General features: G+C 40.1%; 1 protein-coding gene across 17 annotated transcripts in view; it reads right to left on the bottom strand.

Annotated features, from left to right (window-relative positions):
* Nucleotides 1–398: 398 nt before the first annotated feature.
* hectd1 (HECT domain containing 1) overlaps nucleotides 399–17,644 on the bottom strand; it is a 30,898-nt gene continuing 13,652 nt past the window's right edge. Inside the window, exons 16-42 of one of the 17 annotated variants that reach the window (XR_012392603.1) lie at nucleotides 16,963–17,097; nucleotides 16,699–16,845; nucleotides 16,512–16,606; nucleotides 16,240–16,345; nucleotides 15,996–16,130; nucleotides 15,753–15,892; nucleotides 15,298–15,621; nucleotides 15,030–15,196; nucleotides 14,386–14,562; nucleotides 12,308–13,751; nucleotides 10,747–10,968; nucleotides 10,365–10,543; nucleotides 9,896–10,052; nucleotides 8,919–9,141; nucleotides 8,783–8,837; nucleotides 8,288–8,470; nucleotides 7,694–7,907; nucleotides 7,517–7,599; nucleotides 6,877–7,004; nucleotides 6,427–6,628; nucleotides 5,755–5,892; nucleotides 5,064–5,671; nucleotides 4,878–4,956; nucleotides 3,140–3,233; nucleotides 2,897–3,047; nucleotides 2,012–2,156; nucleotides 399–1,374 (exon numbers count right to left, since the gene is read on the bottom strand). Coding sequence is in view for 16 of the 17 variants with exons in the window: in XM_009293111.5 (XP_009291386.2) it covers nucleotides 1,237–1,374; nucleotides 2,012–2,156; nucleotides 2,897–3,047; nucleotides 3,140–3,233; nucleotides 4,878–4,956; nucleotides 5,064–5,671; nucleotides 5,755–5,892; nucleotides 6,427–6,628; nucleotides 6,877–7,004; nucleotides 7,517–7,599; nucleotides 7,694–7,907; nucleotides 8,288–8,470; nucleotides 8,783–8,837; nucleotides 8,919–9,141; nucleotides 9,896–10,052; nucleotides 10,365–10,543; nucleotides 10,747–10,968; nucleotides 12,308–13,144; nucleotides 14,386–14,562; nucleotides 15,030–15,196; nucleotides 15,298–15,621; nucleotides 15,753–15,892; nucleotides 15,996–16,130; nucleotides 16,240–16,345; nucleotides 16,512–16,606; nucleotides 16,699–16,845; nucleotides 16,963–17,097 (5,262 nt within the window). In the remaining variant the exon portion in view is untranslated. 17 annotated transcript variants of the gene reach the window in all.

Raw genomic sequence — 17,644 nt, 5'->3', positions numbered from 1 at the left:
CATGGCCTTTAGATGACAAAACCCAATTTTGATGTTGATCTGATAAAATCCCTAGGAGGAGTTCGTTTAAATACAATGCCTTGAAATGGCAAAAACTGCACAGGAAGTTAAAAATATCCAACTTTCTGTTGGGTTTGAGATTTCGCTCCAAGAGACATTTTTTTATAGGTTTTGGCATGTTTGATGTGTGTGCCAATTTTCATACGTGTGCATCAATGTTAGCACAGAGGCCAGTCTGTCAAAAGTACATAGGTGGCGCTGTCAAGCCATTTTGCCACACCCACTCCCAAAACCTATAACAAACGTGAATTTTCACCTACTCGGTCCCTAATATTGTCAATTCGACAAAAGACTAGAACAGAAACACAAGGGAAACAAGCAAACATGACAGCATTAAATACTTTGCAAACAATTTAATGATTATTTTTGGAGCATACACATTTGAAAATATTTGTTTACTTCAAACTGCAACTTGAGTTAAATAATTGTTTATAATATACAAAGAAAATACAAGGGAAAGCACAGCTTGCTTTTTGCTTGTTTTTTTTTTTTAAATGTGCCTTGCACACAGAACCAGTGTTTCTGTATCTATAGCTTTATTGAAAAATTACACAAATGCACTCAGGGATCCTTAAGCAGGGCAATGAACATTTGAAAACGTACACGGTAACGGAAGCAAAAAAGGAAAAAAAGAAAAGCATGTGCATGATTGTATGCAGACAGATTATGTAAAACAAATGAAAAGAAAACTAGTTGGGTTTTTTTCAGCAATGCAGGCACTAGTAAAACTTAAAACCTGTTAAGGAAATGCCCAAACACTCTATAGTTAGCTCTACAGAAGCAGGTGTGCTTGTTTTCCAGGGTCTGACACTGCAGATGGTGATGATTTCTGGGTCTGAAAAAGATGATCTATGCCTAAATTTACACTGAACCTGGAGTAAATGACAGTAAACACAGTAGGTGAGGAGAGACTACCCTGGCTGCCAGCGGCTCAAGCCCTTAAAGCGGTAGATTGACCTGGGAAAGGCCTTGTGAAGCAGTCAGTGGAGCGGGAGGAGGAGGAAACCCTATTCGCTTTCAGGTGCTAGTGGAGCTGCGATGGGACTGTCGTTCCTGTTTATTAGGGTACTTGAAGGGAATAGGATTTCGTCAGAGCACAGCTTTTTTTTTTTCTGCAACAAAACACAACAGGCTTCACCAGTATGGGAGTTGGTGGATGTTGAAGGTACAGCATGCTCAATTGAGGTGGAAACCCTTCTCCATAGTGGCAGCGAGAAGGCGCTCTCTCATAATCTCTTCTGAAGAATATTCCGGCAGCTTCAAGTAGTGCACACACGTGTTGACTGAAGGATAGCTGGCATCTGTTGCATCAACCTGGAAAAGAAAAAGACAACCACAAGAGACATCGTTATGATGCAATGTTAATTATTAACTTATTAATGCCAGGCCATAGTCAAATCTATCTGATCTATGAAAGTAATTTAAAAAGGTATACAATTAAAAGGGGTGCAAATGTGGGACTTAAAAAAAAAAAAAAAAAAAAAAAAAGATACAGCACTTTTGGCATTTCAGAATTCTTGTTTCCAAAGTTAGCAATAGTATCTGAGTGCAGCTTTTATGATGCAAGCAAAGCCAGAGGCTGATGTCAGACACAATGCACTCAATGGAGCTAGTGATGTCACTGTGTGGGGTAGGGTTAAGTTGGGGATTAGGTGAGCCCATTTAAAAGCATTGGATGCAGCTCAGATCACATCTGCACCAAGTCTGCAGCCAGACCATCTCAAAGTTAGTGCCAAATGTTTACTCTAGGAGTAAATGCAACTTAATTTTACCCTTTAATCTGCTGCATTATTAATATTACAGTTGATCACAGGGATATATATATATATATATATATATATATATATATATATATATATATATATATATATATATATATATATATTATATCACTTGTTCTTAATGTGTGTTTGGCATCATACATCTTTTGTTAAATAAAAGCTTCAAATACCTTTCGGACTATTGTGAGCCGTGGATGGAGGTTGGCCAGTCCACCAGGGGGCAGAGTTGAGCAGCCTGTAGTGAACTGGAGGAAAGCTTTCCTCTCATCAGAAGACATTCCACACAGAACCCGCACGAAACGCAGGAAACCAGGACTGCAACACAGGTGAAGCATCAGCATAACACATACAGTTTGAAATGTGTCCAAAAACTAATTTCATCTCTCTTCCATTAAGAGAACAATGTATTTCAAAGATGTTTACGTGCCCTATATTGTTCTGCTTTACCCAAAACAACTACCAATAATCCTTAAAAAATGACTACTGTTACTAAAGTCATCACTTAATGCACACATTTTGCATTTGGTGAATAAAACATTAAAATGATTAAATATATTTTAATAAAACTCAAATTAATATATTGTGTGCAATTATCTGCCATCAGAGTATAGTAGCTCTTTAGTTTCATACAAACTAGCTGCTGTTATATCCGTCAAGGGCGAATATACATTGTAATTGGTTATATTGGACTTAAAAAAAAAAAAAAAAAAGAGAGAGAGACTTGCCCACTTGTTATTGGTCATGTCCCAGTGATTAGTTACATGTTGAGAAGCAGTGTAATAACTGATATGGACTGTATCTTTAATGTTTTTGTTTAGTTTCATCAACACACTTATTAGCAACAGTTTCTTTTTGGGAAGTTTTGATTTCAGTGTGCTAAAAATGCTGTCAAATCAAATTTTTAAATGGAAAGCAGCGGTGGGATAACGTACATCCAGTCAATTATCACAAAATAAAACCCTGCACTTATTACTTCAAGCAATTAAACATAAAAAGACAAAAATCATAATTGTATGCTTCACAAAATGTAGAGCAACAGAAAGAGTATTGTATACCTGTCCCGTGTATAGCCCAGTTTAGGTTCTGTGTAGTTAACAATGTCTTCAGCAGTCCAGGATGGAGACTGGTTTCCACACAGGATCATCTGCACCTCTTTATGGCTAAATGAGCTCAGTTTCTCCATAGGGAACACTTTATTAAAGCCCTCTGTACCAAAACACGTATTTTACATTAAGTGCCATATTTCAAGTTACATGTGCTTCTTCTACACTATGGTACAGATGGTAATTTGGTCATACCTCTAAAGGCCTCCATTTGCTTCTGGATTCCTGTGTGCATGCAGAAGTCAAACATCAGCTCTACATACTCCTCTGCATTGTCCATGGTGACCATCTGAAGAGAGGACAGCAAAATGATTAGCATTTGTATCTGAGGCCATAATGGAGTGGAGTGTTTTATAAATTAGAATTTACACACCGATTACTCACCTACACTAAAAAAAAGATTTTAATGTTGGTAACCAAGCAGTTGTCAGTCGGCTTAGACTTGAGGCTGATTTATAATTCTGCGTTGAGGGATCTGCGTGACCCACGGCAAATGCCATGGCATGGTCATGCATTTATGCTTCTGTGTGCGGTTTATGTTTCTCTGCAATAACATTTCTAAAAATGCTAGCTTGCAGTAGGTGTTTATGTTCCTCTGCGCAGAGTTTCTTCTCAGGTGTTTAGTTTTTTTTCCCTGAGCGCTACCTTAATGTACAAGTAGCTAAAACTTGCTCATTTAGAGGTTGGAACCAGCAGACATGGAGCAACAATCATAAGGTCAAAACATCTAGAGCTCCTTCATGGGACTCAACACTTGTAAACACTTGCTCCAGTGGGCTCGTGCAACTCTCGGTTCCATCCACACAGGTCATGCCTTATTCATACTAGTAGCGACTTTTTAGCTGCCTGTCGCTCTGGGTGGTGAACCTGCTGCAAACAGTTCTGTATAGGTCTACACCACTGGTGTTCCTAGCGACAAATCTAGTGACTTTTTTTTTAATGTTACTGGAGATTTTTATAGACTCTAGTGTGTCCAAACTGTACCGTTTCTATTCTTCTTAACAAGCTGCGGGTGATGCCGTCGGCCCCTCCCCCTACCTTGATCACTCACGGTTCAGTCCTCGTACAGCAGTCTCTCCAACCTGCAGCCTGAGAGCAGAGCACCCCTCTCAGTACCGACGGCAAATGATTCAGCACCGCGAGCGTGAGGTATTTCCCTTGAACAGTCAAACCGATCTGTTTCTCTTTTGTTTTAAATTCAACAGTTTATTCTTTTCTTGTTTGCAATCACAGATATTTCACTGACAGTTTCGGAACTTGTCTGAATTTATTTTGTCAGAAATTACTGCAAATTCACTACACATCTATGCTGCTATACTGTATTCAAACAGCAATAAATTTAATTAAACTGACATGCATACATTAAGCAGCTACCAAGCCGTACAATCACAAAGCTTGCGCTATGCGTCGTTGCGACATGTAGTTACATTTTATGATATGTGCGCGTAAGGATGGGCACTGGCGAGAGCTATGTGACAGCATGAAGGCTGCGCAGGAGTATATGCGTGAACCTGACGCAAAAGTATAAATCAGCCTTTTCTATGAAAGTCACAACGTATCTTTCAACCATTTAGTTACCAACATTATTCAATTTAACTTTAAATCTTTGAGAACTTGATGGGGAGTAAATTTCCATTTTGGGTGAATTACACGCACGCACGCACGCACACAATACATCTTGAATTACATTGAATGAACTTTTCCACTGAAATGAATTGTTTTCCTGGCACATGAAAAAACTATTTAGAGGAACATTAGATATATTAAATGTCACAAAACCTTTTATCATTAGTGTAATTAATGAAGATTAAGAAAAATAATAAAGACATTTCATTTTCAATGTTGTTTGATTTTGTCTTGAATAGCTGCAGGAGAACACTGTCTAACAGAACACAGTTTACGAGACTGTGCGTCCAGAAAACATGAAACCTACCTCATCCTCTCCATTAGGCTTCAAGTCTACAGAAGAGAAACCATGTACTTTGGATGATGGACAGAACTGGAAATTTAATCTAGTAAAACAATTAAAACAGAACAACACATGTAGATAAGCATCATCCTTACACAAACAAAAACATCATTTCCTAGATTGTAATACAAAGTGACGTTCATATCTCACCCTAGATCTTCAACACACAGTGGAGGGCCAGAGCCCATAGGATTCTTCAGCATGAGATCCTGAAGCCGTGTGTTCTTCTCATCCTCGGACAGACTCTTATTGCCTAGAATCTGCCTGCGCTTCACAGAAAGTGCCTTCAGCTCTTTAAGAAACAGTGCTCTGTGAGGGTTTACCAGTTCAAAGTCCTCCCAGGTCAAGATGCCATGATACCAGGCTGGTGGTTTGGGCTTCGGTGGGTCAAGAATAAACTCAGACTTGGAGTCTTCATCAAAACTACCCACAGAGTACGTGTCCTGACCCTCCTCAGTGGAGGCCTCAGACTGGATTTCAGAGAAGTGACAGTCCGACTCACCACGTGTTTGATAAAGTAGCTTACTCATGTTGCTTTTGATGTCACCCATACAGAGCAGTTTAAAGAAAGGCTGGGATATGGGCAGATCCACGAGCCGGTTGTCCTGGATGCATTTGGCCAGAAAGATGCCAAGGAACAAGAAAAGTTTGGTAATACGCTCCAGTTCATCGCTGTCCTGAGGGAAGGGAGCAGGGAAAAGGCCGCAGGAACGCTGCACGTAATAGCCTGGCGGTTTCAAGCCACCGCCCAGATCCACCTGATGAACAACAAAAAAAGTTAGTGAAATGGCAGATTTAAATGGGCTAGTGCCTCAAGGTGACGATGTTGTGAAGTGCTTACCTGACGTGACTCATCATCTGGAAAGTCATCATCACAGAGCCAGATGCCAAGGGAGGTCCTCTGAAACTCTGCCGCAACAAGAGCATAGAACTCCAGGGTGGGTCCGAGACCAGTGCCCTCCTCCCCTTGGAACTCCACCTGGGCGAGATTACCATTCGTTATAAAGTAGTAATTGACAGCTGACGTGGTCATGAGGTAGAATGAACATTAAAACTCAGCCGTGTACCATTTTCTTATAATTCAAAATCAATGTCAAACATTTTGCTTATACTATGGTTTCCACACTTAGACACTGCTCAGATCTTGCATTTTAAAACATTTTACATAGATTTTGTCCTCAAACAGTGCATGTGAGTAGGACTAGTTTGATCTCATCCAAAGCCCTATGTTTTGATTTGAATTCCTGAAATTTGCAGGCTGTCATATAACTTAGACTATTCAGTTTAGTGATAGGGAACTGTAATGTAGCCAGGAGCTGTAGCTGTTCTTTTATCAGAAAATAACTGCACACATTATAAAATGTATCTGCCATTCAGGATCAAGCATTCAACAGCCCCACAGTCTACATCAAATAGTCAGAGACAGATTTGAGCATCAAATCATGATTGACCCCATCAGTATCATTGACAATCAAACACTATTTTTCCTAAAACATTACAATGTGATGTTTACCTCCAGTACAGACTTTCTGTCAGCGTGTATCTGCATCACACTCTCAGCCCACTCCATCATACTCTCTCCTCGAGGCACCTTGACACGTTCATGCTTAAGCCGACCAACACGGAACTCTCCGGGATCATCACGGCGAACAGTCGTGGATGGCCGGGAACGCTCCATAGTGGCTTCCCTTCGATTCTGGAGCCAAACAATTGCCCTATGGACACAAGCAAGTTCTTAAATCATTGTTCGTTTAACAACCTTCGTAATATTCTGTTTTTATATATATATATATATATATATACATACACACACACACACACACACACACACACACACACACACACACACACACACACACACACACACACACACACACACACACACACACACACACACACACACACACACACACACACACACACACACACACACACACACACACTTAAAAATATAAGAACAGACCTAGAGGCTCCAAATGCAGTGCAGGTAAAATAAAGCTGCCGGGTTTCAAAGGGTATGAGGAAAGGACACTTGCTGGTTAACTGTTCACACCAGTCGGGGAGAGCCCCACTAGCCAGAGCCAATGGCTCCTGAAAGACAAACGTTATTTAAAATTTTTTAACCATACAAAAATGCATTTTAGAATAAATAATGGTAACTTACTGAACTTCTTGAATAATGTTAATTTAAGTGTAAAATCAGCTTGACACTTAAAAATAAAATCCTGAAAATTAGGGCTGATTTTTTTTTTTTTTTTTTTTTTTTAAGTAGTTTAGTAGTCAGGGTAGTCTTAATGTACTCAGAGGAGTCTTTTTTTTCAGCTGTTGTAATCTGAAAATAACATACCTTGGAATGTAGTAAATCATGACTGACCAAATAGATTTAGGTATTCCAGAGAGCAGTGCAATCAAATTTGTTTTAAATTATTTGGTCATATTTTTTACTGTCTGTCTTGTGCTCTAAATGACATCCATGTCATTTCAAAATGGACCAAAGTGTTAACAATATAAAAAATAAAATAACACTTTACCGACTCTTAACTTTTGAATAGTATTGAATCTACAACAAATAACCAATGCATAATTAAAACATGTCAAATTACTTCAATCTGCTGCAGGATTTTGGTTGTAATTTTTTTGCTGGTGAATTCCTCAGGTGATGCATTGAACTGTAGCTCTTCCACATCTGCACAAATAAATGTGAATTATAGGCAAATACTAAATTTAAAAACAAAGAAACAAAAAGGATTGACACGATGCTGCGAGGACGAGCTGCTTACCTTCCTGTAGTGTGCGTCCAGATGTAGGTTCTCCTCCGATGGTGAAAAGGATGCGCAAGAGCTGCAGTACATCCTCTACGCTGCAGGCGCTCTGACCCGAGCCCGCTTTAGCCTGAGCCTGCTCTCTTGCAGCACTCAAGATATCACAGCTTTGCGTCGTGGACAACGTCCCTGAACTCAGGCCTGAAGATCTGCAGCCACGCTCACAGAAGTCCTGAAAACCATACAAGCACATTTAATAATGCACCCCTAATTTTGACTGCCAATCCTTATCTCAGCAGACCTATAGCAACGCAAATCTAACTAAATTATACAGTTTATGGACAAAAACGACAACAGAAATGCTAAAAAAAAATAACAACAAAAACAAATCAAAGCAAATAAAGAATAAAGTCCACAATGACAGCTAAAACTTTAATGGTACGACATTTACACCCATTTAGCAATAAAATGTACAAAAGGACAGCAACAACTGTCTAACAGGTGGCTACACAAGTGACAGTCAAGCAAGAAAGAGGAAAATATACTTGAAAAACAGAAGGGAAAATAAAAATGGTATGTATATATATATGCATATCCGATGCCATTCTATACCTTGTATGCAGCTATGAGCTGCGAACAATTTCTGTTTTTCCTAATACTTTTATTAGAGCCGGTTAATTTCCAGTGGCGCAGGAAAGTTGAGTCTGCATTCTTCTGCATGTAGGTTATCAAGTCATTCTTTGGTAATTCATCTGTGCCAAGGTACTGTTCCACATGCTCTACAGACCAGCAACCCTACAACAGGAAGAACCAAATGTTGGTCTTTCCTGATTGTAAAGTCTCACGCAATACACATGCATTACAGTAGATTTAACCACTAGAGAGGCCCGTGCATTTAACAATAGATACCACTGGGGGTCATCTCACAGTCTGCTGGCTTTAAGGTTAGTGACCACTGACAGACAGTTTACTGAGAGGGAGCATTTACCATTGGGGACAGCCACAGAAAAATCACAGCCAAGATTTCAATGAGCTGAAGAGAGCGAATGAAAGGAGGATAGGAAGAGAGATTGAGAGGAGAAGAGATGTTAAAAAATGTGCTATTACCATCTTTCCGCTCTCTCTTTCTTTGTCGGAATCCTTCAATTCTCTATACATTATCCTGAAAAATAACAATGTTTGTTAGCAGGTGTCTAAACATGACTGTGTTGATATAAAAACAACTGTTAAACAATGGACTCACGTATACGTAGGCTCCCAGATGCGTCTGAGCTTGTCAGGTTTAATAGCACCGTTGCATGACAGCTGGAGAAGTTTTTGGACATAATAGAAAATGGTGGACTTGTAATTGGTGAGAGGTAGTTCTACTTCTCGAGTAGTTCCTAGACCTGCTACTTTTAAGATGAGAGCCAGACGAGGTGAAGGAGCGCACTCCACCTCCTCCTGTACCTCTGAACGAGGTGTTCCTGCAAGCACAATAGATGTATGTTTTTCGCATTGTAAATTCAAAACAAAAAGCAGAGATTGACTCAGCAGTAAACAAATTTGTTAGTTAGCCCTAACAGGAGCCATGCTAATAAAATATTCCATTAAAAAAAAAAAAAAAAAAATCGAATATAAAATTGATAAAACTATCAAAAATAAAGTGCCAACCCAAAATATTACAACATATAACAGTATTTTTTCCCCAGAGATGGGTTGTGGCTGGAAAGGCAACTGTTGCGTAAAACATTTGCTGGATAAATTGACGGTTCATTCCACTGGGGCAACCCCAGATTAATAAAGGGACTAAGCCAAAAAAAAAAAAAAAGAATGCATGAATGAATGAATAACAGTATTTAATAAGGAGGGACAAAATTTTCAGCTGCCAATTATCATCAGGCAAAAACAGCATTTTTGGTTTTTGGCCAAAAAAGAAAAAAAAATGGCCAAAACATTAAAAGCAAAAACAAAGGCTTTTTTCATCCCCACTTAGTCGAAGTCACTGCACAGTGTGAAGAGGCTTTCACAACAGACATGGGAAACACTGCACTGAGCTATGAAAAGGCAGTCTTTTTAGCGTCTGCTCAGATAATGTGCTTACAGGACATTTCTACGTAGTAAACTTTAGCACCTTCCGCTTGTAAAAGTAATACTGTGCTCTCATTGCAACGTTAGTATAATGTAGCCACTTGACTTAAAATGATTAGGAAAACACCTGTAAGCTGACAGATACAGTACCTGGTGGGGGGATTTCCAGGTCAGTAGTTTGCTGGACGTTGGTCCTGCCTGGTCTAGGGTCAAATGCAGGTACTAAAGCAGAAAACTGTCGTTTCAGCACAAAGTCGTCATCCCAGGTCCTGCGACGGCCCCCTTTGGTTTCATACTCCTCTTCCTCCTTTAAAAGCAAAGCAGTAAAGCTCTCTTACACCTAATGTTCAACTGCTCAAAAATATGACACATATTTCAACTAACTGAAGACATGCTACACAGAGGAGCCATGCTGGTAAACGAGCATACAAACCAAATAAATGTATAAATCATTTAAAAGATAGGAACACCAAATACATTCCTAACCAAGAAATACACCACTGTTCACCAAACTAAAAACAAAAACACCAAATGTCAAGTAATCAGAGAGGAGAACACCAAGAAAACCAAAAATTAAGGATCTTCACTGTACTATTATTGAAACTACAACAGGTTTTACCCTATGAATATGAACGTGGTAACCAAGGTTGACCCTGGACCGTACCAAAACTTCCTCATACTCCTGTTCCTCCTGATTGTCATCCTCATTTTCATCATCGTCATCATCTGGCTCCGGCAAATCTTCTTCATCATCCAACTCTGCAAGCAAAGTGTTGGCCCGACAACTGTCCAGGAAGTCTGAGCAAAAGAAAGGCAATGAAAAGAATTAGGTTTCATGCTGCTAATAATAAACCTTTCAATTCAGAGAAAAACACTGTGAAGTTAGTTAATTAGCAAAAACATTAGGGATTAGACATCTGCAAAAACAGCAGACACACTAGAACAAGACAGGATGAGAGATTGTTTTTGTGTAAGCAAATGATAAATGCAATATGGCCTACCATAGAGGGAAAATTCAGCCTCCTGACCTGTGTCACTCTCGCTAGATGTAGAGGTCAGGCTGGTCGTCAGCGTGTTACTGAGCAACTGGCCGACGGACAAACCTGTAGTTGCCGTGGCTACATTATTGCTGCTGGTTACTATAGAGGTGGACATTGTAACAGTTGAGGTGGTACCAGTGGTTGTAAGGTTAGGAAAGCTCTGCGCACCCATAAGTGGAGAAGCTGCAAACAAAACCCAAAAACTGTGATTAGTCTACAAAAAGAACAAAATAAGCAGGTAACTGAAAAAGCTTGCTCTACAGGCTAAACATGCAAATCATGGCAGAATTAGAATCATGTTAATATTCACAGAACTGTTTAATTGTGCTGGATGTATCTCGATAATGACTATAACTAAAAAACAAGAAGTTTTAGTCCTCTATTAGTCCTGAAAAGGGTAAGGCAGCAAATCAAATGTCAATACAAAAAAAATTCAAAATTACTAATTAATAATAGAATAAAATTAAATTAATAATATAAATTTTTAATAGGGATGTAATGATTCACCTGACTCATGGTTCGATACGATTCACGATACAAATCTCACAATTTAGTCATGATTTTTAAACAAAATTTGAAACAAATGTAAGGTGAAGAGTCCTTTCATTTTGTTCCTAAATGTTGCACTTTTTTTTGCTAAATATAATAATATATTTTCTGCCATAACCAAATAAAATATTTTTTAAAAAAGAATGCAAACTAAAGAAGACTCATTAATATACAAAACTACAACTGTGACCGTGCTGGGAAATATCAGAATATCTGTTTTCTGGCATAAGCTGTGGTCTTTGCACATCTACAATGCCATCTGCTAATGGAAAAACTGTTTCACTGGTGACTGAGATGGCTGGTGTAGAGGAAAGCCTTTCCTAAACCAGAGAGCAGTGTGTACAGAGGTAGTCAACAGGCTCTCTGATACAGGCGACAGGCAACTAACATAAAATACTAAATATAAAATTACTAATTAAATATTCATAAACTAATTTAAAAAGAAGAGGGTAAAAATAATCTAATACATGGTTCTGTAACAGAACAACTGTCTCTTTTAGTCTGAAAAACATCTTCACACTTTCGATATTAAAACACTGATGCACCGTGTGATCTCCGCAGCACTTGTCAGAACAAGAGGAGCTGCAAATCATCTGGTCTGCATGGTTTGGCTGCATATAGACGTCTGTTACAGTACTTTTTCAATGTGCTGATGGTTTATGTGTATATGTTGTTCTGTTAGGTGTTAGTAAACGTCTTTTCACAGTATTTATAGTTCTGGTTTGTCTTCACCGCTGTCATTTTACTCTGCTGCCCCACCTCTTGCTTAAACAATTTTACATTAACTCATGGTTTAAAACGAGTGACTGTTGAGAAACATTTCTAAAAAAACTCTGACACTAATTATATTATAAATACTTCAAGGATTCCATTTTATCATTTCAATCTTACTTTCAATTAACTGGGAAAGCCAAAGATTACAAGAAAAATGTCTGCTACTGAATCAAATCAGTAAGTGGTTAAAGATACTCACTGGCAGTGCTCATGACATTTCGTCCCAGCGTGTTAGTGTTGTTATCACTGCTGCTTCGGCTCAGGTTCATGTTGTTGGTGGCATTAGTGCGAGACATGTTGGGTGCCCTCCGAACGAACGACTCCATCAGGCTGGCCTCGCGAGAGGACAGGTTGGGGACGCTGGCACTAGAACTCATGGGTGCTCCAGCTGCCAAAAGTGAACTGACAGACAGCCGCGCACTGGTGGCAGAGCACAAGGGCCTCTGGGATGCAGCGTCTTTACTAGACGACTCTGAAACAGAGCTGACATCAGGCGAGCTCACACTAACGATTCCCATAGAGATGGCTGTGGACTCCGCTGACTGTCTAGTGCCATCAGGTCCTGGTGTTTTACGCTCGCTTTCGCTTCCTGTGTCTGCTGTCAATGTGCTGGTGCTGGAGGCGGAGCCAGCTTCGGCTGAGGAAAGCACAACTATGGGTTCTTGGCCCTCAGCTCCTGGGGGCCCTCCGATGACGCCTACTCCCTGCTCGAACAGGCTCTCGACCCTGCGCTCCACTCGGGTGGAGCTGAGGCTTATATCGCTGCTGCTGGCCACGCTACACACGGAACTGCTACTACCCTTGCGGCTGGAGGAACTGGCCCCCGCTGTGGAGGATGAGCCACCCTTGTCTGGACAGTTATTTTTCACCAGGCTGCTCCAGGACTGCGGTGTGCCTGCAACAGTGGATGAGACAGGTTTGGGTGATGGCGCTGACTCAGGGTCGTACCCTGGCGCAAGCTTGAGGTCAAACTTCCCTTCCGCACCCATACGATATGAGTTTGAGCCACCGGCATCCCAGGTGACATCAATCCAGCCTGGAAAGTGGGGGAGGGAGGGGGGATATGAACGGGTGAGACCCAGCAAGAGAGCAAAGAAGGACAGCAGCAAGTCAAAGACAACAGCTTTTGCTCGACACTGGACCAGAAACCACAAAACAAACCAAGACCAATGGGTTGAGGTCAAATTCAGTTTTTATCTCTCCACTAAACCTCTTCAATTCATATTAAAACTACTGACGATAATCTAGGATGAAAGCCAATTCACTCTGGTCCAGGTGAAGCAGTGAGGTAGAAACATGAAGCACAGAAAATGACAAATAAAAATAAATAAATAAAAAAGCAGTAGATTTTTGCAAATGCCAAGCTACAAAGCCACTTAAGAAAAAGAACAGAAGAATCATTTCGGTCAGTGTCAAATACACTTGCAATGGAGTTCATTCGGAGCTTGCAAATTGTGACATCAACATGCACTTGACTTGACTGATGGAGACAGGTTAAAAAGGCAGTTTTACACACTGAAACATGGCTGCCCAAAGAATTAGTAGCAACAGAGTGGATGTTTAACAGAATATGAGTAGTACATCAAAAATGTTACCTGTTAAGTTGGGGGGGAGGGATAAAGGTTGCACTTCAAAATAGCAAACTAATAAAAACAAAAGTATGGAGTGACAGTTGCAGAGAGCAAAAATGAGTAATAAAACACTTATTGAACTTCAGAGAGTCAAACAGATCATTTGTTTAAATTTCTTCATGCAGAATAGGAGCAAGAGGAAAGCGCCACATTAGGAAGTAAACACAGGAAGAAAGACTGGTTTCGGATCAGCCCTATGCTCATTCATTATCTTTAACTACACAAAGCATCTGGGAAAGTTCTTGAAAATAAGAAGGGCTGGTCTCAAAGCAGTCCCTCTGAAGCATGCTGGGAAAACAAGTCCAATGTGTTTTAACTTTAGTACTGTTTTTACAGTGTGAAGGTCAGTAATGGGTAACTCCATCTCCCCCCCTCACTTGTGATGGATTTGCTGCAGAAAGCTCCTCAAAACATGCAAATGCACTTGATGTTCACAATTTGTTTCCTATAAACACTGAAGTATTACTGAACTCCATTGTTGATTGGCCAGTAAAGCACTTTTCATGTGGTCCGATGCACTGATGCCTTGAACACCGTTGTACAGAAATCTGCTAAAGCATTAGCACTACACACTGCGCTGTCCTATACAAGCTACCAACAGTTTGAAGCACACACTAAGATACACAAAAATGAAGCCATTCCTCACCATTGTGGGCTTCTCCAGTCACAGTGCCTTCTCCAGCAGGATTGCCATCCTGGTCTCGCCACTTCCAGTCAATGCCTCGCACCACCCGCGCTCCTGGAACAATGTACTTCATCACCTGCGAGCGAAAGAGTCGCCGCTGCCGTCTCAGGTTGGCCTCTGCCTCTTTCACTGCTTTACCTGACAACAAAGAACAAACAAGGACTTATTAAATACCTGAACAGAGCTATTTTGATTTGAGGCTACTTTTTCTCTATTTTAGCATTTTCGGTTTCCAGTCGACATGTTAATGATATCAGCTATTGCTTGAAACGATATATAGCTACATGGAAATAACAATAATAGTTTATTAAAATGAGTATCAGTAAATAAACCCCTATTAGTACACATCTTTACTGCTACATTAACACTTTACAGTATAACCAACTGTCCAGTAAAATAAATTAGCACACATCACTGAATTTTCAATGTTGCCACCGTGGTGCTTTGAGAGATAAATCCCAACAGAAAAATCAATATTATTAGACTACTGCAACTCGATTAATTACATTCCAAATATTCACAATCAACAGCTCTCAGACTTAGTATAATATTTACACTTTCAAACAATATGACAAAATCTTGCATTAGAAATGATTGGCACTTACCCAGCTGATCCTCACACACACCAGTAACAGTGCCATAGATCTCTAGACCAGACAGGGAGAGGTAGTGTGTTTGTCCGCTGGCATTCTTTCCCATCTGTTTAATACGAATGTGTCTCCAGCCCTGCTTCTCATCTTTGGATGGATCCAGAGGCCATGTGGCTGTTGACCTAATCCAAGAATGGGTCAAATTAGTAGGTGCACTAAAAAAGGCACTCAAAACAGTCAGAGCTCAATAACAGCTCCAACATACTAATTTTAACACCCATACCCTGGTTCATTGAGAGAGCTGTCATCTACGTGGGTGTAGAGAGTCATCCAGTTCTGACCATCTTTGGACACTTGAAACACCCAATTTCTGAGAGCGGACCGACCGTATCCACGAGCGTGACGAAGTGTGTATGCAGAGGGGACAAACCATAAACCGAGGTCAATGGCAAACCAGGCGTTTTTATCATCGTTGGTGTGACAGTTGAGGGCGGAGCTGTCTCTGCTCAAGATGTCTTCAAGTCGGCCATAAGGCAAGTTTCTGCCCTCGGAGGAGGTCACAACCACTAATCCATAAGCAGCAGGGTTCACCCATTCATACGCAGTCCTGAAGGAAAGCAGAAAAGAATTAACATCTACAATCAAGTCAAGTAGGTCACCTTGGGGTTTAGTGTATGAAATAAATACAAATTCAATTTCAATAAAAATGACCAGGAAAAAAAGCACAAAGCTGCTCACTTTGCATTGGTACCAATCCAATACACAATTCCATTCTCATCAAAGTCATGCTGGTGCCTGAAGGTGAAGTTCTGGCCCTCTCTGAGCTTCCTAACAAAGATGAATGAGGACCTGTCAAAGTCATACCACTGCTTGGCCACCTGGGGAAGGATGAGACAAAAGTTACAACTTTTTCTAAGAGGCCTGTAAGAATACAAATGAGTCAATATAGAATAATAGGAAAAAAAAGAGACAACATCCTACCATCTTGAGCAGATACTGCTCAAGTGACTCAACAGTGGCCAGCGGCTCCATCTTCAACATTCTTCCAGTTCGATCAATCAGGGCTGTTTCACCTGGAGCACGTTCCAGGCGGAAGCGTAACCTCCTTGTCAGTATCTAATACAACAGGAAAACCATTCAGTGAAACTATACTATTCATAATGAAAGAGGTCGCCATTTAAAAAAGTTCTAAACTAAAAATACATCTGCAAAGATGGAGACTGACCTGTAAATTATATGTTGAGCCTGGGGTATCATATAAGTGCAAAGGTAGCCGCTCTATTGATTCCAGCACTGCTATCAGTTTGCGGATTAAGGCAACTGCGGGTCGGCTGGAGGTGAGAGAGAGAGAGGCATTGACATAAGACAAACAGACTACAAACAAATTCTCTCATTTCATCCTAACCATACAAATAAACTGCTGGTTAAGATGTAGACTTCTAAGAAGAGCCCAACAAAAACACAAACCGTTCAAGTGGAACATAATATACAGTTTACCTTTCGTCATCTTCATTTTCAGTGAATGCAGTCTTGAACACATTTATTCTTTCCATCAGAGGCTTACAATCATGTTTCATGTCAAGTTCCACACTCTGAGAAAAATAGTAAGAAGGTAATGAGCAATGAGAATAAAAGCTGACAACATGTTTACAACTGACAAAACTAATTTGTGTGTGTGACTCACATTGCTGAGGACAGTAAAAAGCGCTTGTACGAGGCCACTGCTGCACATTTCATAAGGAGAAATGGTGTTCTCATCCTTGAGAACTACTATTAAATTCTCTAGTGCTGTTTTCATGAGGTCTCGCCATGTGTTTTCACCTTCAATGCACTGAGAAAAAAGAAAAAACACGGGAAATTTTTTTTGTTTTTTCGACCTCAACAACATGGGGTAAAATGAGAGAACATATATTTGCATTTTAAATTTGCACATTTAGCATAATTCTACCTGTCTGTTAGTATGTAGCTCCCAAGCAGACTCCAGCTGAGTGGCAATGTTTCTCAAAGTGACAACTACACCTCTCGGCATGCTCTCCACAGCCTTGAAATGATCATCATACAGATCTCTGGCCATGGTTTTCACCTACAAAGACAGAAGCAGAAACAGAATGTTGAATAATGTCATTAAATACACTACTTTAGGTAGGATGTTTTGAAAAGAAAATCAGCAAGGATTATAATACTTATTCCGCAAAGATCTATTACAATTATAAAAGACAATAACGTTACCCAAGATGCCAAATATTTTTTTCTGAATTTTCTATTCATCAGTTTCCTCAACAAAAACATCTTAGCAACCCCGAACATTTGAGCACATTTTTGGCCCTTTTCTGCTGAGAGCTGCGGTTCGGTATGTTACAGTACAATAAGGACTTATGTCTGTTTTCACCAAAGGCACCAAAAAGAACTATGAAATTTTTTTTGCATTTCCAGAGGGAAGCTAGCACAACAGTACCATACCAAAAGGGTAGAGCTAGACTTGCTGCTAAACAATATTGGTTTACACAGCAACAATCCATGGTTAACCCAACCTTGGCGTTTTCTTATGGCAAAGAGCCAGAGGCAAAGAAGCAACACTTAGGGCATCTAAATAACATGTGGAAAATGTGACTGGGGATGCTTTCTTTATA

The sequence above is a fragment of the Danio rerio genome, chromosome 17 (assembly GCF_049306965.1).
Source record: "Danio rerio strain Tuebingen ecotype United States chromosome 17, GRCz12tu, whole genome shotgun sequence".
Classification (NCBI taxonomy): domain Eukaryota; kingdom Metazoa; phylum Chordata; class Actinopteri; order Cypriniformes; family Danionidae; genus Danio; species Danio rerio.
The sequence above is the reverse complement of the archived record's forward strand: the minus strand, read 5'-3'. Positions and strand labels throughout refer to the sequence as shown.